General features: G+C 39.3%; 1 protein-coding gene across 18 annotated transcripts in view; it reads left to right on the top strand.

Annotated features, from left to right (window-relative positions):
- Setd5 (SET domain containing 5) overlaps positions 1-23,871 on the top strand; it is a 77,089-nt gene extending 53,218 nt beyond the window's left edge. For 11 of the 18 annotated variants that reach the window (XM_023705544.1, XM_023705541.1, XM_023705553.1 and 8 more), the window contains 8 exons: positions 1,364-1,493; positions 11,471-11,715; positions 15,334-15,390; positions 17,217-17,687; positions 18,976-19,277; positions 20,270-20,403; positions 20,852-20,940; positions 21,284-23,845. In XM_023705544.1, coding sequence (XP_023561312.1) covers positions 1,364-1,493; positions 11,471-11,715; positions 15,334-15,390; positions 17,217-17,687; positions 18,976-19,277; positions 20,270-20,403; positions 20,852-20,940; positions 21,284-21,892 — 2,037 coding nt within the window. In that variant the 3' untranslated portion in view covers positions 21,893-23,845. Of the gene's footprint in view, positions 1-1,363; positions 1,494-11,470; positions 11,716-15,333; positions 15,391-17,216; positions 17,688-18,975; positions 19,278-20,269; positions 20,404-20,851; positions 20,941-21,283 lie in introns of all 18 variants that reach the window. The other 7 variants (XM_023705574.1, XM_023705604.1, XM_023705588.1 and 4 more) reach the window with 2 other exon arrangements.
- Positions 23,872-27,688: the final 3,817 nt, after the last annotated feature.

Raw genomic sequence — 27,688 nt, 5'->3', positions numbered from 1 at the left:
GAGAGAGAGAGACTGGGGATTGAATTCAGGACCTTGTGCATATTAGGCAAGCATTCTACCACTGAGCTACATCCCCAGCCCTATTCTTATATCTGCTTGATACTAGAAATATAAAAAATTAACTTCTCTTATTAAAGGAAAGCTCAGTTATCTTAGATGAGTTCTGTTATCTGCTCTTTTATCCTCTCAAGCCTAGTTTTCCCCTTCTGTGAAAGAAGTACTTTGGACAAGATAACTCTGTGATTCTGAAAATTCACCTTTACATGAGTATTCTGTATGTAAAAGAATTAATTCTTATTCTTGGCTTTTCGAGACTTGGTCATATCCTTGTATAGTAATCCCTTTTTATGTACTGTTTCTTCGAAGGAAAAACTATTAGAATTAGTCTGACAAAGGAGACTATTTACTTACCTGTAATATATGTTCTCTAAAGGTAGAAAGTTATAATTCACCTTTACTCTATTTGGGGATGGTCTGACTCAGAATTCGATCTGTCATATGTCAGAGCAGGATAGCCACAGAATGGTGAGCCACCAGAACTGTGTATCTTAAGAGAACACAATTACAGGTAAGAAATTTTCTCTCTTCCACAAGATGCATAATCTTACTGTCCTACTTTGTGGAGGCTTGCTTTACTATCTGATCTAAACATATTTCTCATAAATTTAGTTTCCTGTAGTCTACCAAAAAATTTGTAACTAACTGGAGAAGTCGTCTTTTTTACTTTTTCCCTTTTTTTGATTTCTACAGGTCATTTCTTCTTGTGATTTGTGTTATTCGTGCATAATGTATGCAAGCTACTTGATAGTGGGGAGAAGTTCCTATGTTAAACTCTTCTAGTACCAGTAGTGAAGTTATTTATTCTCATCCAAAATCTTCTGTGAGTCTTTTACTTTTTCAGATGTCCCCAGCACAGGGCAGACAGCTCTTTTAAGAGATCTTTTTCTTTTCTCTAAGCATATATTTATGTATTTTGTTCTGATTGATCAGAGTCTCTGTTAAATACATATGGAAGTTTCTTCCTTATCTCTTTCTATTTAACCTATCCTAAACAGTATGAAAAGTTGAATAGTAATCATTTTTACTGTGGTTTTTTTTGTTGTTGTTTTGTTTTGTTACGTTTTTTGTTTTGTTTTGTAATGCAGTCTCATTATTGAGATTTTTCTCAGCTTTGCCTGGTGGAAGGGATTGATGGGGTGATACCCTAATATGCTAAGGTATAAAGCTTGACTGTGGGACTGAGTGAATATATGGGATTGTGTGTCTCATCAGTTGATGTGTAAAGCCATGGTTAGTGCTTTAAAATGGGTATACTAAATCGATTCAGTGGTTATTAAGTTATCTTTTTTTTCCCTCATTATAGCGCTGGATAAAGCAAGCATTGGAAGAAGGGATGACTCAAACATCATCTGTCCCCCAAGAGACTAGAACTCAGCACCTATACCAAAGTAATGAGAATAGTAATTCCTCTAGCATCTGCAAAGATAATGCAGGTATGTGTATTTAAAACTTTTGAATATATGAGCAACAATTATTTCAGGACCCCATAAATATTTCAGTATTACTACTCTGATACAAACAAGCCAATAGTATGTTCTCTAAATAGTTAACTTTACATCTGTCTTTACAGAGGAAGAGAGAGATCTCAAGTCAGGGATCAGTTTTCCCAGGACGACAAAGAAGGAACTAGACAGTATACAGATAACAGCAGAAATGGTTTTTAAAAGGTTAGAGATATTTAAAGTAGTAAGTTTAGGAACTCTATATTCATAATTGTAAGGGGGGAGGCAAGAAAGTGGTGGAACATTAATATTCAGGAATGAATTCTAAATGGTTGAGTTAGGTGGATAATGGTTGAGGGGGTAGAAGATGAATAAAGTAAGAAATTATTAATTCATTGTCAAAAGGATCTGGACAAATAGCATAAAATATTTTGGGGAAGATGTACCTTTAAATCCAGTTTAACTTCCTCAACAGTTTTTAAACCAAATTATTGGTATGGTAGAAACCTCTAATCCCAGCTACCTGGGAGACTTGAGTCAGGAGGGTTGCAGGTTGATAGCCAGCCTGGGCAGCTTAACTGGATCCAGTTTCAAAATCAAAAGGAATGAAGATGTAGTTCAGTGGCAGAGTCTAGCACATATATGAATCCCGTTATCAAGGGAGAGGAAATAAATCAGACTTACTATATTACCAGTAAAGCCTACTGGCTTTCACAGTGACTCTTACAGGGATTCCTATTGAACACTTGGGGGTAGGGGACTAAAACATAAGTAAAGTATAGGTACATTAACTTGTGACACCATGTTATTTTTTATTTTCAAACAGATTTTTTTGGTTTGGTTGGTTGGTTTTTGGTCTTTTGGGGGGTATTTTTGGCTGAACCAGGGATTGAACTCAGACCCTTACGCTTGCCAAGCAAGTGCTTATGCTGCTGAGCCATGTTCCTAGCCCCTTTGGTTTGGTTTTGTTTATTTCTTTGGTTTTTTTTGATTGGGGGGTGGTTCCAGAAATCAAACTCACAACCTCGAGCTTGCCAGGCAGACACTATGCCACTGAGCCGTATCCCATGCCCTACACAGTTTTTTAAATAAAATTTCTCATACCAATATTTAGCTTAATGGAAATGTTCTCAGGGCTGGAGATCACTAAATCCACTTGTTTAAAATATGAGTTGAATAAATAGATGCTCTTGGGGGGCTATAGTTTGCATGATACTATTTCACATTTTTTTAATCTTTTATTTATTTATTTGGTACAGGGTCTGCTATACAGCTCAGACTCATAGTGATCCTCCTGTCTCAGCCTCCCCAGCGCTGGCATTACATTCATGCACCACCATGCCCAGTTTAGGGGCTGGCAGCAGGCCCAGAATTCTGGGGCCAATGCAGCATGCACTGCCAGGGATTGAATTCAGGTCCTTGCACTTGCTAGGCAGGTGCTTAGACTGCCAAGCTGTCTCCCCAGCCCAGATTTTTATATAAACCATTTGTATTTGACTTACTGAAGAATTCTTCTGAATTAGATTTAATTAAACTGTTACTAGTAATTACTATTTATTAAAACTGCTTTTATTTGAATTTTCTTTTTTAGTTTTCATTGGGAAAAGTAGAATACCACTTTTGAAATTGTTGATTTTATTTATTCTGTCTGAGATTTATGTTAATACATATATAACTCTAGGATAATAAAATCAAGGGAAAACCATTTGTTCTGTTCCTTACCAAAAATAGGGAGATTTAATCCAACAAGAGAAATACAAACAAATCCTTGTAGTGTATTTCCATCACTATTACCAATCTACTGGCATAAGTAATTAGAATTGTTTAGCTAATATAGTATGTATATCATTTGTGTTTCTATCTGGTATATGTTAAATACAGGGGTGTAGTTAAGTTTGGAGGTTGGTTGTATAGCACTTCATGTCCTGACTAGTAAAGATTTACAGACAGACTGCCTTTGTTACTAGGTATCCTGCTTAGAATGGAATTAAGACTGTTAGTCACCAGTCTTATTGTGCTTCTGTTCTAGTCTCTAGCAGACAGTAAACAACACTCAGGACACACCTTCCCTTTAAGGATCAGCATGAATAGAAGGAAAATATCTCATAAATCAGGCAGTAGCCAAATGAATGGCTAACTTCCTAGAAGTTAGTGTAAATGCTGAAAAATTATTTTTATTCATTAATTTGCTTTAAAAACTAATAATTGAGAAAGTATATTGTTACAGCAGAAAAGATCAAATTATCAGACCTACATTTAAGGATCAGTGCTAGTCTTTAGGAACTATAAGATGTTACTGAAAGTCTCTTGAGTTTCTCCTGTAAAAAGAGAATACATTAGTAATATTTGCTTTAAGAAGCTAAAATTAAATAAGGTATAAAAAGTGCTCAATACATTGTCTAAGCCATACCTATAATATGAATTATTACTGTCATTATTTGACACAGAATAGTCTTTCTTGTCAAGTATGACTACTAGCTACATTAAAGATTCTAAATCCTATAGGACAAAGTTATATGGAGATGAAAAATTATTACCATTAAGTAAGGAAGAGGCATAATGTTTAATATTTGTAAGTGATGGACAGATTAGAAACACCTGAATACTTGAGAAATTTAGAATTAATGACATTTAATAAAATTCCTAGATAGGGTCAGGGAGCTAGCTCAGTGGCAAAAGCACCTGCCTGGCAAGTGCATGGTCCTGAGGTTTGATCCCCAGTACCAGAAAAAAAAACCAATCTGGATAGGAGTGAATACACAAAAGCTTGTAATACCATTTAAAATACTAAGAAAATGGGGGCTGGAGAGATGGCTCAGTGGTCTAAAGCACCTACTTAGAACAAGTTCAGCGAAGCACAGGGACCACGGTTCAATCCCCCAGCACCACATGCCAGCCAGCCCGCCCCCTGGTGGGCTGAGCTGGCCACACACACACACACCTCTCTCTCTCTCTCTCTCTCTCTCTCTCTCTCTCTCTCTCTCTCTCTAATAAATAAAAAAAAAAATAAAAAAAAATAAAATACTAAGAAAATGAGTAAAAAAAAAAATTTTTTTTTTAATTCCTAAACCTAACAAATCTTAAGAACTTGCCTATATATTCCTTAGATATGTGAGCAAATCATTGAGAAATATGTTTGAAGTTTAAAGAAAAGAATCTTTAATGAAATTAAAGAATTTTCACAGGCCAACCAAGTAGCTCAGCAGATTAAAAATGCCTATTTTGCCAGATGCCGTGACCAGGGCTTCATCCCTGGCCTTCTGTGCTGGCCATGCCCCCAGGGCATGCTAAAGCTGTGATTGAGACTGGGCGTGGTGACACGCACCTGTAATCCCAGCTTTTGGGGAGGCTCAACACAGGTGGATCACTACGAGTCCAACCTACATGGTGAGACCCTGTAGACCCTGTCCTAAAGAAAATACAAAAAAAAAGTGCATTTAAAAAAAATTTTCCATTAATGAAAAGAATAAGTACTGTAAATATACATATTTATATTCTTTCTTTAATTTCTATCTTGTTTCCACCAGACTAGCTTCAATGTAAATTTTGATTATTCTTATTTTTACGAAAAAAGCTAAAAAGAAATGTAGGTAATGATGAAGTACTATGAAGTCCTTTACCTAGAAATATGAATACTGTCTTCTAATACAAAGCTAGTAATTAAATCAGTGTGATGCTGGTACAAGAATAAGTGTATATTTGGAACAGGATACCAAGAAACAGGTCTTAAGATAAAGATTTGGTAAATTATTCTAGAGTTTAGACTTGCTTGGGGGTATTGAAAAAGAATTCTAAAAAAAAACCCAAATATTATTGTGGAGAAACATAAAAAGAAAGAATTCTGTCATTTGCCAGAGTAAATCTAGGCATATTCAGCTTTTTATTTAAGTCAAACAGTTTTTACTATATTTCTGTGTCCATATTGTCTCTTAAGTTCATATACTAGGGAGGGGATTTGCAATAAAAATGATGAGAATTACAATCCTAATAATTTTGAGGAGATGTATCAGGTATTAAAAATATTTATAACACTGTACTTTGTACTACTTTGCTATTTGGATATCTTATGAAGAAAGAAGTATAGAAATCAGAACTTAACATTCAAAGATATTATTCATAATTACAAAAATATATGTACACAAAAACCTGAACTCCAACTAATTATGGAATAGTAGCATTTGTAATTTTATTTGCTGTGCATATGACTTTGATGGAATAGAACATACTACTCAGTAAGATTTCTTCTGGGGTAGAGGGTGTAGCTCAGTGGTGGAGTGCTCGTCTAGCAGACCTGAAGCCCTGGTTTAGGTCTTCCCCTCAGCAACAGTGAAAAATTATTCTTGATTCATCCCATCAAATTGACTTATGTACTCGCTAAAACACAACCTATGAATTAGATTTGTGATCTTAATTCGTGCTTTGAATATGTAAAACTGTTAAATAATATATCAATTTTCCTATGAATAGAAGGATTTTTAGTTTGAAATTTACTAAGAAAATTCAGTCGGTAGTAGGTCATTGGGGAAGGACAAGTAAAGCACAATGATAATTACAAATACAATTATTTAAGCAAGTGTGGTGGCAGAATTCAAGAACCTGTGAATAGCAATACCCTGTGCCCCCTAAGAAAAGAAAAAAGAAATTAATTAAATAGCATAGCATAAGTACAGTTTGTTTTGTTTTGTTTTGCAGTACCAGGGATTGAATTCAGGACCCTGCACCTGCCAGGCAAGCACTTATTCTACTGAGCTATCTCCCTGGGCCTAGTTTTTAAAACTCTAAAAACATTTGCCAGTAATCTTCATTATGAAAAGTTATTAATCAAAACATCTCATTGTTGCCATTATTTAACAAATTATAAAAATTTTAGCCAAAGAATGTGTATGTTGTCATGTACAGTTAATAGTCATCTGCCTAGAAGGACCAAGAGAATTAACTGAAAAGTTAATAGAGGACCATAGCATGACTTGAAACATTTTCCTACACTCATAACATTGAATTAAAATGAATGAAGAAATTACACAGAATAGTAGCATAAACTAGACAATAGTGGAAAGTAACCCAGGTTAGAAGTGTGGTGCATCTCAGTGAAGCTGATAAATCGAAGCTTGAGTAATGGTAAATAAGGCAATTTCCTAAATGTGACTCAATTGCACACGACACTGTTCAAAATCCTTTTCTTTATGTTATGCATGTGGTTGATTGATGATTACCACACTTCATTGACATAAAAAAAATTATGCTAGAAGTGCTAAAGTGTCTTGAAGAGGTACAGTAGAATAAAAAAGTATGTCAAGCAGCACAGGCCTATAATCTAGCCCTGAAGAAGGTGAGGCAAAGGATAGCAAGTGCTGTATTTCCCTGGACTACAGGGTGATAGTATTTCAAAATTTGTGCGTATATATGTATGTACATATATGCATAAATAGAATGTCTATCGATCTCATACAGCAAATGGATAGAATAACAAAAACCCAGCGTATTTAGCAGTCTGGTAGGATAAATGTGATATTTTAAATTAAAAGATACTAAAGGAAGATGCTACCATAGCTAGTTGTCATGGGAAAAGGAAGGAATAATCAGTACCTTATATTTATAAAGTATAATACTTTATAGTTTAAACAAGCTTTTATAATGAAGATAATTGGCAATTGTTTTTATAGAGTTTTAAAAAACTGATAAGTATGCTACTTGATTTTTAAGTATGCTACTTGATAAGTTTGCTGTTCGGGTATAATTTTATTATACTATGTTTTCTCTCATCTCTCCCCTCTTATTTTTGTTCCAGTAGTAGGCATTGAACCCAGGGATCACTGTGCTGCATTTCTAGTCCTTTAATGAGACAGAGTCTTGCTAACATCTTATTACCCTCAAACTTGAGATTCTCCTCCCTCAGCCACCTAAGTAGCTAGGTTTATAGGCGTAGATACAAATTTTGTTTTATTGAAATGTAACTTAAGGGTAGCTGGTGTAGCTCAGTGATAGAGTGCTTACCTAGCAGGTGTGAGACCCTATGATCAGTGAAGCAATTGATAAAATATAAATGAAAAACCTAGAAATAAAGGAAAAATAAGCTGCCTTGGTTTGTTGTTATTGTTGTCTGAGTTTGTGTTTTATAGTTTGGTTTTATATACTTTATTTTTATTATTATTTGTTTTTAATGTAGTTTGTTGTTGCAGGGTCTCACTACACAGCTCAGATTTGTGGTAATCCTGCTTTCAGCCTCCCCAGTGCTGGGATTACAGGCCAGGGGGGAGGGCTGGAGCAGCATGTGGTGCTAGGGATCTAACCACAGTCTCTGCACTTACCTAAGCAGGCACTTTAGTCCACTTAGCTATCTTGCTCACCCGGTTTGAGACAGAGTCTCACTGTGTGCTTTAGGCTGGCCTCAAAATCACAGTAACCGCCCTCCTCCCTCAGGCCCTGAAATGCTGGAATTACAGATGTGCACCATGTGCATCTGAATTGGCAGTTTTGTTGCTTTGGCATGAGTGGGAAAGGTATTTATGATACAAGTAGAAAATAAACAATTGATAATTGGACTTAATAAAAACAAAATGTATAATGTAATGGCATTTTAAAGGTATATCAAAGGAGAGGGAGAAGAGAAAAAAGGGAAAAGATAAAATCAGAATAGAAGAAAAAAACTGGGAACAAAGCTTTTGTAAGGTGGGGAAAAGGAGTTAACTGGAGAGGAAAATGAGAGAGAATCAAAATACATAACAGGTTCAAATTTCACATGATAAATTGATCATTATATCAAAAGTGTACCAGTAAAATTAATTTTTGAATGTAAAAGCTCTATTAGTAGCATTCTTAACAAAGGAATGACTTTCCTATTTAGAGAACTCTTCCAGTGTTTTTTTGTTTTGGGGGCCGTTTTTTGGTGGAACTGGGAATTGAACTCAGGCCCTTGCGCTTGCCAGGCAAGCACTTAATCTACTGAGCTATCTCCCGGGCCCCCTAGAGTACTCTTATAAAGCGAGAGAGGATGAACATTCAGTGGAATGCAGTCCAAAGGACATGAGCAGAGTTTTATTCTATTTACAAGAATAAATGAGGGCTGGAGAGATGGCTCAGTGGTCTAAAGCACCTACTTAGAACAAGCTTGGCAAAAGCATCAGGGACCGCGGTTCAATCCCCCAGCACCACATGCCAGCCAGCCCCACCCCCTGGTGGGCTGAGCTGGCCACACACACACACACTACTGTCTCTCTCTCTCTCTCTCTCTCTCTCTCTCTCTCTCTCTCTCTCTCAAATCAATAAATAAATAAAAAAAAAAGAATAAATGAAGTCAGGAGTCACATGTAGATACTATATTGGTCTAAAAAATCTACATGTAACCATTTGTGCTGAGAAGTAATAAACATGAAACAGGAGCCAGAATGTGTAGGAGCAAAATTTTTGATCATTAGAGTGTATTTTTAATAGGGAAAATATTTCAGTTGATCAAATTTGGGTAATATTAATGCCATGCAACCATTTGAAAGCTGACTTTAGATTTTTTTTATTAATTGTCTTTATAAGGTAATTTTACCATGTATACCTGAGTGAAAATAATTATTGTGTTTTGTGGGTAAGACAAGAGTCAAGCCATGTCATAAAAAAAAGTGGAGATAAAAATGTCAATACTGAATTTAATTACAGATACGATTTTAAATTGTTGTATGATTAAATATGTGAAAATATAATCTTAGGAAATACTTGAACAAAGCTTAAAAATAGCTTTTTTTTTGAGACAAGGTTTTGCTACACAGTGAAGGCTACCCTTGAACTTACTTTGTAGCTCAATTTGGCCTCAAATTTGTAGCAGTCGGTCTCGGAATATTAGCTCAGTGGCATAAGTGCAAGATTCTGAGTTTGATCCCCAGTACCACAGGAGGAAAAACTTGCAACAGTCCACCTGCCTCAGCCTCCCGAGTGCTGGGATTGCAGGCGTGTGCTGCCTAGCTAAAAAAGTTTAGATATAGGTAGATTTTAACATTGTAAAGTTTGATAGCTGTTATGCAAAAAGTAAAATGAATGAGGAGAAAGGGTAAAGACTGCTGGCACATAAACTCATAATGGCATATGTGTCAGAACAGTAGAATATTGTAAGTTCTTGGTAAATACATGTTAAGCAAATGCCATGTGCATTGATTTGTTGTTGACAGTGAACAGTGTGGAGGTAGGAGTACAAAGGTCTTTTATTAGATTTAGGTCTCAAAAATTATTCTGAGCATAAGCCTTGAATTGCATCTCTATTCGTTTTTTGTACCTAGGTACTTCTTAAGGAGGAGGAAAGAAAATTTAGTATCTGAAACAAAAGGAAAATACTTTCAAAATAGGAAATAAACTCAGATCTCAGGAAAATTAAAGGATCCCCAGTATTCTGCATGTATTCTTACCTCTCCTTCTACACATTTTTTTTAAAATCTTATACCTCTTTGTGTTAACTGCTCCCTTAACTCCAAAGATTTTCACAGTTACCGGTTTCATCCTAACCATCTCTGCCAGGTTAGTGTTCCTAAATCATTGATCAGGACCTACTAACGTAGAATTTTCTCAGAGACCCGGGATAAATGTCACCCCTTATTCCAAACCTTGGGGATATAATTGAGAATGTAGACAAGTTAAATAACCTAGTTTTTTTCCTCCCTGCACATCAGAGTCCTCATCTTTAATGTGAAGGTAGTGGCAACAATAAATAACATTGGATGTGTAAACTTGTTAAAAGTTAAGTCACATGTTTCACCTGAAGCACATTCTATACTGTGTGGTGTGTATTAATCACTTGAAAATATAGCTGGTTTGTTTTTGAGATAGGGTCTCAATATATAGTTCAGGCTGGCTTTGAACTCACAGTGATCCTCCTGCTTCAGCCTCCTAGGTAGTGGGATTACAGGTGTGCACACTATACCCAACTGCATAACTGGGTTTTGATGTCTTTTGTTGGGGGGGGTTGTTGTGAGGTTTGTTTGGGGTTTTTTATTTGGCTTGGTCACTTGGGGAGGAGTTGGTTTTGATTCAAGGTCTCACTATTTTTCCTAGGCTAGCTTTGAACTCCTGGGCTCAACTGATCCTGCTTCAGTCTCCTGGGTAGCTGGTACTACAGGCACACACTATTATCTTTGGCTTTAACTATTATTATTTTTATTAACACATGGCAGTATGATCACTTTTCTTGATCATACTAATATTAAACATGTTTTAAATATGTTTTCTTTTACAAATGTGTAAGTTTCTTAAAAATAGAACATATGACCATCACCCCTTACTTACCTGGTTTAGTGATGTCATATAGTGAATGTTAAACAAATGTTCATTCAATTGTAAGTGATAAAAAGTTATTTTTCCTCCGAGAAAAATAAGATAGGTGCTTTGTCCTTGAGAGATCACTAAAATACACATTCTAATGACTTGCTAATGGATCAGTTTAATCAGAAAACGAATCCAACCTTTTTTAATGTTTCAGAATTTTTATAGAAATCATTTCATTGTAGCTTTCTAATACTAGGTGTTAGATATGAATTGAAGAATCGTGTTCGACTTCTCCACAAATAGTATAGAAAGCAGCCAAAAAAGGGCATAGATATCCAAGATGACATGTATATGCATTAGGAATTCCAGTAGCTTTACTTGTTGATGTGGAAGAGGGTCGTTTTAACAAAGTAACACAGATTAAAGATTTTTATAAACTTGTGATGCAAGGAAATTTGTATTTTGATCTAGAAGAGAGTAAATCAGCTCCCAGGACTCATCATTAGGATTATCATATTCATTTGGACTTTCTCTGGTAGGTAAAATGATTTGAAAATTACTGCAGTGCAGTAATTATAGAGCCTTTTTGGACATTTGGGTTGACTAGAGGAGATGGCTTAATGCTGTCAGGTAGAATAGGGCCATAGCAGGTTAGAGATTAATGGCCTCACTGGAGAGCTTCCCATTAAGCTCTGCTTCAACTCTCATCCATGTTTTGTATTTCACAGACTTGTTGAGTCCATTAAAGAAATGGAAGTCTCGCTATCTGATGGAACAGAATGTTTCCAAGTTACTTCGACCTCTGTCTCCAGTTACGCCACCCCCTCCTGGTTCAGGCTCAAAGAGCCCCCAGCTGACCACACCTGGGCAGACTCACCCAGAAGAGGAATGTCGAAATGGATACAGCCTCATGTTCTCACCAATCGCATCTCTTACTACTGCTAGTCGCTGCAACACTCCTCTGCAGTTTGAGGTGATTTGGCTTTGGTTTTTGGGAGTGCTAGATATGAAAATAATCAGTTGTGCCTTCTCATTTCAAATATATTATCATTTCGAATGTTTCTTTACTATCTTCCTTACCCATCTCACCTAAAAAAATGGGAAACCTCAGGGTTGGAATGGCTTGTTAACTGGTAGCCTCATCTTGGCAGCCCCTGTATTTCCCAGAATAGGAACAGTGCTACCAAGGGTTCCATTCATCTGTCTTTGGCATGCAATCCCTCATTCTCCTTATCTTTAGATAGTAAGCATGCTAGATCTTTACCTGTACTTATATTTTGTTCAAAAGACACCTGGAAGTGACTGTTGAATAGCCATTAGTAATACCAGCCTGAGAGCTTGGATAGGACTGATGGATTGTGTCTCTGTTTCTAGGCCTTTAATGAGTGAACTGTTTTCTCCAGGTTGTTTGGTATTGCTATTGTTGCCTCAATGAACAGATTTAAAAAGCATTGGGGTGTGGCTTATGGTGAATTTGGGTTTTTTGTTTTTAACACCAGATTTCTTTGTTGTTGTGTAATGTGTGAGGAATAAGAAGTAGACAAGAGGCTAGTGGTATGAATTTTTGAGAGGCAAAGTAATTATATGCATTTTTTAGATTAAATTAGAAATATGTATACTAAATTTAATTCTAAAATAGTTTAGTATTCAAATATGTATGTTAATAGAATCCATGTATATTTTAAAAACTCCCCTATTAGGCAAGGTGAAGTATACCTATAATCCCAGCACTATGGAAGGCCAAAGCAGGAAAGCCACAACTTCAGGACCAGCCTGTGGAACTTAGGAACTTCGTGAGATTTTTGTCTCAAAAAAAAAATAAAATGGGCTGAATGTAAACCTCACTCCAATGGCCCTGGGTTCAATCTCCATATCATTGCCCCTAAAAAAAGACTACTATATATTCTGTTTTGAAATTAAATTAAATAGACCCCATCTATTCCTTCTTAGAAATATTCATTTTGGGCACTAAACACACTCAGTTATACCACTGCTTTCACTTTTCCAGATGAGGCCTCAATAAAGTTGAATGTTGTAACCTGTTCTACCTTGATAGTCAGCTTTTATGGAAGTGTTAGGATTGAAAGTACCTATGTTTTTATGTAACACAGAAAGAGAGAGCTAACAACCTTGTCAGCAGAGTTATGTGTCCTGTATCTAATAACTCACCTTTGGAGTGCACTTCTTTCCAGGTGAAAGAAATGTCCCAGTTACATTTGACTTTTAGGAAATTGCTCTTTATCAAATTCTTAAGATATTATTAGCCAAATACAAAAGCAGGTAATTAATTTTACCATACTCGCAGTTGGCTTTTAGTTAGCCATTAAGAGTTTTATAGTAAGATACAATGAGAAGAAATTCTCTCTGGGAGGTCGGTAGATTCTAGGACTAAAGTTGAATACTTTATTAAGGCAAGTTTAATACTCAGCACATTCCCTTTCCCTTATAACATTTTGAATAACTGAAATGCTATACATATGCAAAGTATTTCTGTGTTTTTAAAAAAGCTGAAAAGATCACTTTAGTGAAACAATTGTCCAGGCATAATTTTTGAATACCAGGAAAGCAAGACTATAATATATTAAATAGCAAAATTGCCAGTGCATGATTCCATCGTTATAAATCTGTAGTTTACAGAAATTTAGTCCTTCTCATCATTGAAGAAAAATCTTTGCTACCCTGACCCATTCTTGTTATGGTGGTAATGGCCATGGTCTTTGCTATACTTGAGTATCCTTTTCCCCATCAAAAACTATGGCCCAAGGGGCCAGCCAAATTGCTCAGTGGAGTAAAGTGCATGCTCAGGCAGATACAGGAACTGGGGTTTGGGGGTTTGATTCCCGGCATGCCATGCTGGCCCTACCCCTGGGGCACGCTGAGACGGCGACTGAGACTGGGCCTGGACATGGTGACTCACACCTGTAATCCCAGTGCTTGGGAGGCTGAAAACAGGAGGATCACTACAAGTCCAGTCTTGGTAGTGAGACCCTGTAAACACTGTACTAAACACAATAAATTTAAAAATATATATATATATATTTCCATCCCACGCCAGGCATGGTGGCACATGGCTGTAAGTCCAGAAACTTTACATACTGAGGTAAGATCGTGAGTTTGAGGTCAAATTAATGCTTTTAGCAACTTAATGTGACCCTGTCTCAAAATAGAAACAAAAGGGCTAAGAGATCTGGTTTAGTGCTCCTTGGACTCACTCACTATTCTCTCATACTGAAAAAAATAAAACCAAACCCATGACACAGATTAGTGTTCAGAAAGATGTCATAAGTAAAAAGCAACTTAATTTGGGGAAAATGTTTTTGGGAGTTTTTTTTGTTCATTTTGTTTTAAAGAAATAAACGTAGAAGAAAGAAAGTTAAGAAATCTCCACTGTGAAGGGTTAGGTATACAATGGAAGCCAGTAAAGACAGTAAGATCTTTAGGAGGGGAAAGCATCTAGAGAGAGGGATGAAAGCAGCTTTGAGAGAGCAAGCTTATTTAGCTTTTCCTTTCCACCAAAATAACCCTTTCCTTTCCTTCCCGCTCTGAGATTCGTACTTCACGCTGAGTCTCACAAACACGCAGGCGTATCTGCATACACCTGCCACCCTCGGTGCTGAATTAAAATTCACACAGAAAACCTTGCTCTGCTCTAGCAGCCTCGGTCCTACCACAGCATAGGTCTGCCACCACCCTGTAACTGTCCCACAACATTCTGAGCCTCCCCTACCTCAGCGTGTCAACCCTCAACCATGTCACAGCTGCTGCCATCACATTCTTATATTGTTGTCATTCACATTTAGCTATCAGGACCACACTGCTCAATCTGTTTCTTAGGAAGTGCTGCCTCAGGTCAAAAAAGGGACTCCCAAGCATACACACACATTCTCTTGTGCGTGCTTGCTCTCCCTCTATCTCTCTCACAAACATGCAGCCCCTCACTACCTCCCCCCCTCCCTCCCTCTCTTTCCCTCTTGCTTGCTTGCTGTATTCCCAAAGGTACAGTGGATGTTATTCAAAAACCATTGGTAGAGTGTTCAGGTCCCATTAAATTTGGTTGAGCTGTGAATTGTCAGTCACATTTCCTGTAACTATAAATCAGGAAGAACTGTCCTAGTCCCTAGTTCCTAGTTCCTACTCTTCTTAGTCTCCTGCATGGATAGAGGTATATAAGAGACTGAAGAAATGTGACATCAGAAGGGTGTGGGTGAAGGAACAGCATTCCTCTAAGGAGGAATAAGGGGTAGAATGCCTATTGATAACAGATACTATCACTGAAATACTTTCATCTAGAATACAAAGAAATGTAACACTAAAATTTCACCTCTTTCCTGATCTGTGCTTGAGATGTTTGCTTATAGCATGAAACATAACCAGTTTATCCTTAAATGCTTTCAAAGACATCAGAAAGCATTTCAAAGTCACTCTTTTCATTGAGATGAGTTCTGCAGTTAAACATTTCCCCTATGCATTCTTGTCCACCCCTCCAAAAAAGTTGTGGCTAACATCTATGCTTGCTTTTATTTTTTTGTTTGTTTTGTTTTGCTTCTTGACTTGGAGTAGATGAATAACAAGATGCTTTTCCCTCCTCTAGAACATATCCTCCCCTGAGAGTTCCCCTGCGCATAGGCCCGAGTCCCTGTCACCCGAGGTAGTTATCACACCATCTCAATCACACTTGGAGGCTGAGAGTGAGTGTGCATGAGTGTGTTCCTGAGTGTGTGGGGAGGGCCAGGGGTCTGAGTGAATGGGGTCATGGGCTGGAGGGCGGCCAATCAGTCCCCACAAGGTGAATGAATCCCCTTGTCCATGGAGATGAAGGGAAATGAAGTAGCTGTGTGTATGTTGGGAACTGTTTTGTTTGGGGAGGGTTCTTTTAAAGATTAGAATCTGGAAGTTAAGTTTAAAGGATGCTGAATGTGTGATAGGAAAGTTAATAAGGACTCTGATAGAGACTAATTAACGAGGTCTGTTAACAAATAAGGAAAACTGAGTTGAAAGGAAGAACTGTCTTTATAATATGATCTTGGGCAGCTTACATTGGAAGAGTTGGACATTGACTTATACCTTATTCCAAGGTTAATCTGACAGTTCTGCTTAACCGTCTCTTTTGGACTTTGGTTGACAGAGTGCCTTCTTTTTGGAAAGTTTTCTGTCTCACAGCTTTCCTGCATTTTCTTTGTATCTCCTTATGGAGTGTATAGATAACCAAATCAGTGTATGACTTTTGTGTCACATTCTGCAATAGTTGGGATAGGTACTGTATAGGTGTTAGCTCTTTGGATATTGAGTGCTTTTCTTGGAAACTGATACTACAAAGATGCTGAATGCAAATTTTATTGCTTAAGATTTTATTATTTACAAGATTCAGATAAAGACAGTCATCTGTGAGTGTACATGAAACCACTTTTCCTCTGTATAAGTTATAGTCTCTCGTGACTTTCCAGAAGTTAACTGAACTTTAACCCCACCCACTTCCAGTAAAAATTAGGACTAAGTTTTATGAGAGTTAACCAGATTATAAATCAGTAGGATTGATATATCAATATGAAACAGAAAAATGTTTCATTCCCCAAGTGTATGAGAGACATTTTCAGGCATCTTAGTGCTGTCTTGTTAGGAAAATACCACTTCCTCTCTCCTTAGTTGTTAAAGAATATAAGACAGCATAATTTGGAGACTGAGATGGCATGGACTTGGGTTTCTGGTACCATTACTTATAGACAGTTAAGGTGCAGTTGACCTAATGGTGGAAAAGCTTGGTGTTAGGAGCAAATGATAAACAAATAATAGGTAGAGTTTATCTTCGGTATATTTCAGCATCTCACGTGTCTGCAGTGACAGGTATTGGTAGTCTTATGATATGTTGTCATAAGAAAGAATTGAGTGGCTAGAAAATTGTGCAAGAAACACACCTGTCTAACAGTGAAAATGCATGAAGAACTGGTTGATGGGTTTTTTAATGCCATTCTCCTTCCTGAGCCAACAACTTAAATCCTTGCCTTTCCTCTGCCTTCTACTTTTCTCTTGCCTTTCCCCCTCCCTCACCTCCCATCAATATTAATTTAGAAATGAATAACACCAGAAGCTAATTATCTTAAGAGGTCTCTGTGGTGTGTATGGGGCTCAGGTAAATCCCTGATTTCCCTGCCAGTCTTTACAGTCTACATGGTAACTCTAAAAAACATGAAAGGCTAAGCAGGCAAAATAGTCACATTTGGCCGATTACCTAATTCAGACGTTCCCAGTATTCTCATCAGGAGAAACAGCATTTTGGGGAAAGCTGGAATTCTTTAGCAATCTGGCCTATATAAACTTTTGCTGTATGGGATTTTTACATATGTTAATGGCTTTCTCTCCTCTACTTCTATCCCTCTTATCTTTCCTTGTGCACCCATGCCCCACTCCTTCCTTTCTGCCCTTTGACTTTTTCCTTTCTCCCCTGCCCCATGTCTCTGTTGATTTTTATTCTTTCAGCTTTGTCACCGAAAAGACCTGGATTTGACAAAAGTAGGATACCTTGACTCCAACACTAACAGCTGTCCTGACAGACCTTCCCTGCTCAACTCAGGTCCTTCTGACCTGGCTCCTCATCCCTCCATTGGACCTGCCTCAGAGACTGGATTCCCAAACAGGAGTGGCGATGGACATCAGACCCTCCTGAGAAACTCAGACCAGGCATTTCGGACAGAGTTCAACTTGATGTATGCCTACTCGCCTTTGAATGCTATGCCTCGAGCAGATGGCTTATATAGAGGGTCTCCCCTAGTGGGAGATAGGAAACCTTTACATTTGGACGGAGGATATTGTTCCCCTGCCGAAGGGTTTCCCAGCAGATATGAACATGGCTTTATGAAAGACCTTGCTCGTGGATCCATGTCACCTGGTGGCGAAAGGGCCTGTGAAGGAATCCCATCAGCCCCACAGAACCCACCACAGAGGAAAAAGGTAAGAGTTTCATGTTACATAGGCCCACTTGTTAAGAGTGTTCACCAAATAATTTAGTATTACTAAGTTTGTGTGCTTCGTACTATTCTTGGATAAGTTTGAGCTAATCTCTAGCATATTCAGTGAGATAGTGTTTTTTTTGTTTGTTTTTTGTGGTACCTGGGATTGAACTCAGGACCCTGCACTTGCCAGGCAATCTCTTATTCTACTGAGCCATCTCCCAGGCCCGAGATAGTGTTTTAATACCGTTTGGTGACTATTATAACTATCCAACAAGGCCAGGGATGTGGTTTCTCATTTCGCAGATGAGGAAACTAAGGTAAGTTAAGTATTATTTTTCTGTGTAAGCATCCCTGTTTTGTTATATTTTACACTAGAAAAACAAAGGGGCTTTATGGAGTAGGACAAAAAAGGAAACGGGGAGATAACTTGGATTAAATAATGGGTTTCACAATGTAGACCCTGTACTAAATACATTAAATAAAGTTTCAGAAATTGTTGTGTTAATAGCATTGACTATCAGAAACAAGAATGCAAAAAGTAACAGCTTTTATAACCTGTGTGTGCACAGGGTGTTGTAAGAAGTACACTAGGCAAGAGTCTGTTGTGGGCAGTCAGGAACAGACAGGTAGGATTTAGGTGGTTGCTGGCGAGGTTGGGAACGTTTTCAGATATAGGTGGGTCTTCTAGCACTAACTTGCTAAAGTATAAAGTGTAAATAATTTCTCCTGTGACACTGTAGTTTCCCTGTGTATATACTGAATTCAAATAATACTGAATCCCTCTGTGTATCTGTAAAAATTGAGCATATTAAAGAGCCGTAGAAAATCTTCCCTCCTCTCTTTTCCCCCTGCCCTCCCTTCCCTTCCCCTCAGTGTGAATTGGTTTGGTTTTGATTCAGAGGCTTTCTCACTATACACAAGCTTTCCTGCTCCCTCATCTAAGTATGCCCATTGTTGGAAGTAGCTATGATAGCATGATTCTGTGATTCGATAATGACGATCTCAGGTTTTTCTGAAGAAAGGAGAAAGATTGCTGTCTACCTGATGAGCACTGTACTTTAACGATGTCATCTCCTAGAATATTTTTTTCCCATACCAATTTCTGACTGGCTTACGTCTCTTAAATGCCCAGATACTTACATACCTGGACAGCCGTTGGCACATTTGCTGCCTTCTTTATATGGCTTCATTCCTGGTTTACCAGGATTCCTGCCTCTCTCCTTTCTTCATTGTTAGGGATCCACTAATGATGCCAAACCAAAGTACTGTTTGTTTTTCCTTCTTAGGTATCCCTGCTGGAATACCGTAAACGAAAGCAAGAAGCCAAGGAGAATTCTGCCAGTGGGGGAGGTGACTCCGCACAGCACAAAAGCAAGTCTGCAGGAGCTGGGCAAGGCAGCAGTGATGCCGCTTCTGACAGTGGTGCCCATGGCACACAAGGATCCTCGGCCCGAGCCCCATCGTCCCCTCACACAAAATTCTCCCCATCTCATTCCTCTCTGTCCAACTTGGAGGCAGTAAGCCCATCAGACTCCAGAGGCACTTCTTCCTCTCACTGTAGACCTCAAGAGAATATCAGCAGCAGGTGGTAAGTTTGTATGTGGCATTTTATCATGAAGTTCAGAAGGGAAGTATGTATCTAGTATCAGCCCAATATTGCCTGAAATGTATAGGGCACTTGTCTTAAAGATCCAGCCAATAGTGCTGTGTTGTCATGTTTAGCTGATTCAGTAGTATCAGCCAAAACCTCCAGCCTTGCACAAGCAAAGGGCTACTGTGGAACAGCAATTTACAAGTATATATATTCATGGATGCCCATGCACTATTTTTTTGGTTAACACTAACACTACCTCTTGTGTTTTCCGTCTCAGTTGAGAGGCAAGTCAGGAGTCCAGCTAAATTCTGTTAGAATTAACAGATGTCTCCTTCCCATGCAGCTAGCATATACAAAACAGTTAAGACATTCTGGAAGGAATTAGATAGTTTAGGGAAGAGCAAAAATAAATATTTTTGATAAATTCTGACTGTGAAATACGCAATCAGATACATAAGTATAGTGATCTTATACTGAAGAAATAAACCTAGGTAAGAAAACATATGACTCATGATTTTATCATTAGTCTGAGAAGCCTTTAGTAAACTACCACTTACATGTCAGGCACATGATTTCACAGAAGTAGAATAGTGTTTCATAACAGAGATTTTTTTAAATCGACATTTTTAATATACTTTTTCCTTGAATTTTTTTTTTTTAATCTTCAAGTGTTTTTTCTTTTGTATATGACAATTTGAAAAAGGGGATGTGGTTTGTTTTAATTAAATAACCACTCCAAATATTTGAGGGTGTATTTAAGATAATACGTCAGGGGCTGGGGAGATAGCTCAGTAGAATAAGCATTTGCCTGGCAAGCGCAAGGGCCTGAGTTCAATCCCTGGTTCCGCCAAAAAAAAAAAAAAAACAAAAAAAAAAAAAAAAAAAAAAAGATAATACTTTATATTGCACAGCCTTTCTCAGGATTTATTTCAGATTTTTGACCTAAGACCTGTAGCTTAAAATTGTGCCCCTGTTAACTTTGGCAGGATGGTTCCCACATCAGTAGAACGACTCCGAGAAGGAGGGAGCATTCCTAAAGTCCTCCGGAGCAGTGTGAGAGTGGCCCAAAAGGGGGAGCCTTCTCCCACGTGGGAGAGTAACATCACAGAGAAAGACTCAGGTGAGCCCCAGGCCTTCTGCTGCCAGCCAGGTTCAGGGACGTGGGAGTGGGGCCCTACATGGCTCACGCCAAAGGCTGGGATGAGGTGAGTCAGTTTCTGGTACCTTTGGGCTCTGCCACATGGCTAGGTTCCAGCTCAGGCTTGGTCTTTTGGGCTGCAGTAATTTATAGTATCTGGCATTGCTTGCTCTCTTGTCTGCTCTTTTTTCCCAAGGAATATCTTTCTGTAACTCTCATCTCTCCAAAGTTCTGGATCTCCACTTTGATGAAGGATGAAGAGAAGGAGACAGGAATGTGATCAGGCATTTAAAACATAGCCCATAATGAAACACTCCTTTGCCCTCTGGCATGCTGCACTCACTGAGTTTGTCGCAAGGAGAGCAGCATGGTTGGTGATGGCACCAGTGATTTGAACGAACAGCCAGGTTGACTTTATGATACCTTCCAGATCCTGCAGATGGAGAAGGCCCAGAAACATTGAGCTCAGCACTCTCTAAAGGAGCAACCGTTTACAGCCCTTCCAGATACAGCTACCAGGTGAGCCAGGACATTGCTGATCTCTGGGCATTGGAGTAGTGTGCTGTAAATTCCAGATGTTTTGTGATCCTGGCCATGCTATGCAATGGAGATGCTGGCATTGCATGTAATTTCACAGCCCAGGAAGTAAGTCATGATGTCCTCACCCTGAGATAAAAATCATGGTAGAAAAGTAAGTAAGATATTGAAGACTGCCTTGTTAATGCCTTTGGTATTGGGGCTTTACGTATGGAGTGGGGAGAAAAAGTTAAACATGAAGGAAGAATGCTGGCTATTGTAGATATTCTCAAACTCTCACAGGGACTTGTTTACTTCCTTACGCTTTCCTCCCCACTCTTTCCAGCTCCTGCAGTGTGATAGTCCACGGACAGAGTCACAAAGCCTCCTTCAGCAGAGTTCCTCCCCCTTTAGAGGACATCCCACTCAGTCTCCAGGATACAGTTATCGAACTACTGCACTGAGACCTGGAAACCCTCCCTCTCACAGTTCTTCAGAATCATCCCTCTCTTCAGCATCCTATCCCAGCCCCGCCCACCCTGCTTCCACAGACTCGTTGGCCCCATTTACGGGGACACCAGGGTATTATAGCAGCCAGCCACATTCTGGAAACAGCACTGGTAGCAATCTGCCAAGGAGGAGCTGTCATTCTAGTGCTGCTAGCCCTACCCTGCAGGGCCCCTCGGACTCGCCAACCTCAGACTCAGTTTCTCAGTCCAGCACAGGAACTTTGAGTTCCACCTCCTTTCCTCAGAACTCTAGGTCGTCGTTGCCATCAGACTTACGGACTATCAGTCTGCCCGGTATTGGGCAGTCAGCTGCCTACCAGGCCTCCAGGGTATCTGCGGTTTCCAATTCACAGCACTATCCACACCGTGGGAGTGGAAGTGTGCACCAGTACCGCCTCCAGCCACTGCAAGGGTCAGGAGTCAAGACTCAGACAGGACTTTCCTAGGGCTTCTGGATATGGGCAAACTGAACTGAACAAGCCCATAGCTGCTTCTTCCAGCTGCCTCTGGAACCTCAGCCGAGCATATTGCTGGGGGAGGGGGATACAAGGCACCAGAGGATTGGGTCTGGTCGACAAGAAACAAGACTTGTGGTCGCGACTGGCCTCTGGCCTTGGAGAAAGATGTAAATCTTGTCTGAAGCAAAGACTATAAAGAAGTTTCTCCCTGCTGTTAAGGGTACATTGTTGACAAGCAAATGGTGTTTCAGTTAGTAACGGTTCTAAGTGCAATGAGTTGTGTTGAAGCCTCTGTCTCCCATCCTTGCCTGTAGCCAGTAGTCACTTGTGCAGTGAGGACATCTTTTTAAATTTAAAAAAAAGTTTTATTTCAAAGGAAAAAAGTGAGAAGAGCCAATCTCAAAGCCCCAAGGCATCCAAGTAGTGTTAGGGTTTTATGCACTTAAAAAATGGTAGGTATGTAAATGTTCATCCAAAAAAAAACCATTCCAAAAGCAGATGTCTGGCTAAGGTGTGTCCACCCAGAGTACTCCTTACCTTTGTCTTAAAATCACCAGGAAATGGGCTAGGATAGGAAAGCTTGGAGCTTGCTCTGAGAGGTGCCTGGCTCTGAAAAAGAGCTCTTGGTCAGTTCTTGATTATTTGGGAGCAGATTATCTGAGGAGATTAACCCCCAGATGTTACCATCCCAACCCTTCCCAAACTGTTTCAGTTTCCAAACTCAAAGAGTAAGTACACAAAAGTGAAACGAAAAGTGATTTCCAGTGAAGTCAATTGCATCTTTTGGCAGTAGATTTGATAAGGAAGGATCTCAAGTGGTCTGGGAATTATTTGTATTTTCTTTCCTACTCCCAGTTAATCAGGAGTTGGATCCCATGAGTAGAACCACCTTCATGATTGGGGAGCACATACTCGTGACTGCAGGGTAAGAGTGGGAAATAGGTTTGTGGAGTGGCACCGACAAGACTGTGATTGTGTGTGGGCTTGCCCCACTTTTCTTTGGGGGATGCTTATGTGAGAGTGGGCCAGTGAGAGTTAGCAAGCCACCCACACCCCTAACACTGTTCTAGATGAGAGACAAGAGCAGACTGGCTTCTCCCCATCAGTGCATTGTGCCTGTTGTACACCCCTGGAGGTGCCCTGGAGCCAGCCCAGGTGGGGTACACAATCTTTTTAAATTCCATATGATTGCCAGCTTATTTCTTTCACTTGTTTACTGTAATATCTGGCGTGTTTTTATTTATCTAATTTTGTATTCAGTTATAACCATGGTAGGGGTAGTAAATATAGGACAGGTGTAATCCCTGGTGCTGCAGTGGACCTTCTTTTCTTTTGGACAAGATAATACTGTGAGTCTCCCTCCTCCTAATTTGTTCTTTTTCCCCAGCCTCTTGCATCCCTTTCTTTTCAACCTGTCCTACAACTTTCATATGCACAGTCTTCTCTCTTTGTGTGTGACTGTTACAAAATTTCACTTTTCAAAATTGAAAATCAGGTGTTTGCTCAAATGAGGGGAGATTTTTTTTTTTTTTTTTTTAATGCTGAGACCTCAGCAGAGTACTCTTTTGTTTCCCCCACAAACCCATCAGTCTGGGAGAGCGTTGGGAGTGGAAATCATGTTGCCTGGGATGCCGGTTTCTTTGTATATTATATAAAACGTATGTAAATGTCTCTCCATTTGGGCTGGGGTTCGCATTCTCCCCTTGGCTGTTAACCAAGGGGTGAGGCCAGCGGGCAGGCGGCCCTCACCCTGCCTGACACGCGCAGAGACCCCAGCCACTCTGTGTGGGCAGGGTGCTGTCAAGACCAGACCTCCTGGGGGTGGGGGTGGGGGGACTCTTGGAAGGGAAGAAGTATCACTTCTTTCTCAAGTGGAGTGTTTACACCTTGCTGTAACATTTGAACTTTCACAAGAGATGTAATAATTTTGATAATAAAATTCTTAACCATAATAATCACAAAGTTGAAAATGTTTTTTGTTCTGTCTTATGGCTTTACCTCTTGCCCAGTTTGACTGATGTTTACCTTAGGAAGGCCAGGTGGATCCCTGTTCCAGAAAAATACACCTTTTTTTTTTGGAGACAGGGCCTTGCCATGCAGTTGGGGCTGGTCCTGAGCTTGCAGTAATCCACTTGACTTAGGAAAATGTTCTTGGTGGAATTGTTTTCCCCATCATTAGGCAAGAGGCCAGTAATGTTGCTAAGTCTTCCACAGATCTTTCAGAGTTGAGTTCAGGCCAGTCTTTGGGCCAAGTGTGAATCACTGGAACTGACCTATGGAATCTTACTGAGCTGAGATGTATTCCTGGCCTTGGACTCAAATTTATTCAACAATTACTAACTGGCATTTTTCTTTTCTTTTTTTTTTTTTTTAAATTTTTTTTTTTTTTTTAATTTGTGTGTGTGTGTGTGTGTGTGTGTGTGTGTGTCCAGTTCAGCCCACCAGGGGGCAGGGCTGGCTGGCATGTGGTGCTGGGGGATTGAACCGAACTCCCTGTGCTTTGCTAAGCTTGTTCTAAGTAGGTGCTTTAGACCACTGAGCCATCTCAGCAGCCCCGGAACTGAGCTAGGGCCAGGCCCCCTATTTTTCTTTTCAGTTTGAAAACAATTGTAGCTATTACTTGGTGGCTGTCAATTTACTGTGATGATAAAATTTGGAGTGCACAAAGCAAGATCTCTTCTGTCCTGGAACTTACATTCTGATTGGGAGAAAACTAAGTGCAAAGTTTCAGTATTTGCTACTGTTTTGTTAGACCTTCACCAATATGACACTGAAAGTGAAGGAAACTCCTGCCCCTCCCAAAGATGAAGACAGAGGCTTCAAACATGAAAAAGTTAATGCTGAAAGGCATGCACAGCCACAATATATGAGCATGTCACCTACCTTCCATCAACCCAAGATACTGGCTCCAGAGACAGCACTAACACCTTTCCAAGAACATCCCTGGGAGAAACACTCATTTGTTGCAGGGCTCGAGTTCCCTGATTGCTGAGTAGGCTATGAATAAAAGAAAAGACAATGTGTTTGTGTTTATTGTTGACGTCAAAGCCAAGAAGCCAGTTCATTCGGGATGTGGATAAACTCAGTGACATCGATGTGCTCAAAGTCAATGCTTAGATCAAACCTGGTGCTTAGATGGTCTGATGGAGAAGAGGCATTGGATATTCATCTGGCGCCTGATGCTTTCAATGCTGCCAACAAATGATGATTGTCTAAACTGAGTCCAACTTACTAATTTTAAATCATTTTTCTTTTTTCTTGTCTTTTTTTTTTTTTTTTTTTTTTTTTTTTTTTTTTTTTTTTTTTTTTTTTTTTTTTTTTTTTTTTTTTTTTTGTATTTTAGGGAAGGGTCTCTAGAGGGTGTTCAGGGTCTCACTGCTAGATCAGACTCAGTAGTGATCTGCCTGTTTACAGCCTCCCAAGAGCTGGGATTACAGGCACACACCACCACACCCAGTCTCTAAATCGATACTATTTTCGCGTTCAAAAAATATTTAACACGATGTTTGCCTAGCACTGATTCCCAGCGCCCTCCCCCAAACTGTTGTTTCATAATGAATGAATGAATAGAGGAGATGAAAGGGCCATTCTAGATCAGTTGGCTAGGAAAAGTTTCAGAAGAGTTACATTGAAGCTATGACCTGAATCTTAAGAATAAAGTAATGGAGTAATAATGAGTGAAGAACATTCCTCAGCAGATCAAGATGTACAGAGTGTAAGGTAGAAAAGGCTAGACTGAGATGCTCAAAGAAGGGGGATAGAAGATGCAGTAGGAGAACAAGGGTCAGCAACCTATCTGTAAAGTGCCTGTCTGTAACTGTAGGCCTGGCAAGCTGTGCACAACAATCAACCATTTCAAAACAAAAGCAGTTGTAGATAGTATGTGGCTGTGTTCCTATAAGACTGCATTTTAAGTGTTTTAAGATGATAAGTGTTGGGGTCAGGGTGATAGCTCAATAGAATAAGCACCTGCCTGGCAAGTACAAGGCCCTGAGTTCAATCTCTGGTACTGCAAAAAAAAAAAAAAAAAAAAAATTCAGTGTTGTTACAAAGTAACAATGAGAGATGATTAACTTTCATACTACCTAGATATATTACGTTTTTAAGGGAAGGGTCTACAGGGTGTTCAGGGTCTCACTACTAGATCAGACTCATAGTGACTCTCCTGTTTACAGCCACTCAAGTGCTGGGATTACAGGCACGCACCACCACACCCAGTCTCATTTGCAGCCTCAGTGCACCCCAGAGACGGTCCGGCACATCAGGCCTAGGAGGTTGAACCTCTTAATCCACTGAGCTATTTGACCAGCCCAATATATTACATTTTTAACTACAGTTTCTCTGTCAGTTATACATAGAAAGTCAAGCAAGAAAAATAAATGGCCTGCTAAACCATAAAAGGAAATTTTGACTTTTTAAAAAAATCACATTTTATGGGCACATTGTAGATATCCATGATCATATTCATCATAGAGAATTTGTACCTGTATGTGATAATACATTTTTCCCATTCCCTTACCCTCCCTTAAACTCCTTCCCTCGTTTACAAAAGCTGTTACCATGTTTTCCTTTTCTTATGTTTAATTTTTTTCCTTTTCCCCCAGAATTTTATATTCATATTACTACATTAAAATAGCCAAACTAAAAAGACTATATACCATATAATTCCAACTCTTGTAATACAGAGAGAGCGGTCTACATAGGGAATAAAAGGTCAGTGCTTGCGAGGCGTTAGAAATGAGTGAGAAGCAGTATTTTTAGTACAGTGACACTTCCGTGTACTACTGAAATGGTGGGCATATGTTATACATACGTTAAAATACAGGCTTGCCTCAAACTCATGACGAGCCTCCTGCCTCAGTCTCCTGAGTACTGAGATTATAGGCATTCCCCACCAATCCTGGCAACAACTGTACTACTATTATGTGGGATGTTGATAGTAAGAGAGCCTGGAAAAGGGTATGTGACATCTTTTCATTTTCCTATGAATTTAAACTGCCTTAAGTAAAATATTTTGTTTCAAATGCAGAATACAGTTAAAGAAGACCTATCTTTTATATAATGAGTTTCACAGTGGAGTCAAGGCCAGCATAAACTACATGGTGAGACCCTCTCACAAGGAAGCAAGGAGAGAGGAAGAGTAAGAGAATCAATAGCTACAACTTAATTGATTCCCATAGCTACACCTTTGAAAAACTGAGGAGAGGGGCCCTACCCCTGCTTCAGACACCAGTACCAAGCATGCCACAGGGCTGCAGAGGCAACAACCAAAACACCTGATTAAAAATGAGACCAACTCCCTTAAGTTTGCTGCAGTGCTAAGGTGTTACCCTTCTCCAGATACTGCGAGAGAAAGTCTTGGGAGACAGACTTGAGAGTGTAAGAGTTAAACAGAGATTTCCTGGGAGGCTTAAAAAAGTAGAAACCATCCTTGTAAGAGACCTGGAGAGTCCCATATATACTGTATACTGTGTCAGTGGTCACAATTACTGTCAGAGTCTGGGTGGCCTAAGTGTCTTCATTAAAATCACAGGCCTCTTTGCTCTGGGTAAAGGCAGTTTGTGGGTGTTCTTAGATTGTATCATAGCCAATTGATACCTGGTGCCATTGCTGTCACTTGCTTTTCTACTGTAGTTAGTGTGACATAGTTATTGCTGTCAACTGGTTTTCTCTATATGCCAGTATCTGGATTACCTTGGAGTAAATAATACTGCATCAAACTCCTGAAGAACCAGATACTGAGCAAAAGAAATTACAAATCAGAGCACAAAATAATAATAATAA

Source organism: Octodon degus, unplaced genomic scaffold (genome assembly GCF_000260255.1).
Source record: "Octodon degus isolate 3935 unplaced genomic scaffold, OctDeg1.0 scaffold00008, whole genome shotgun sequence".
Taxonomy (NCBI): Eukaryota; Metazoa; Chordata; class Mammalia; order Rodentia; family Octodontidae; genus Octodon; species Octodon degus.
The sequence above is the reverse complement of the archived record's forward strand: the minus strand, read 5'-3'. Positions and strand labels throughout refer to the sequence as shown.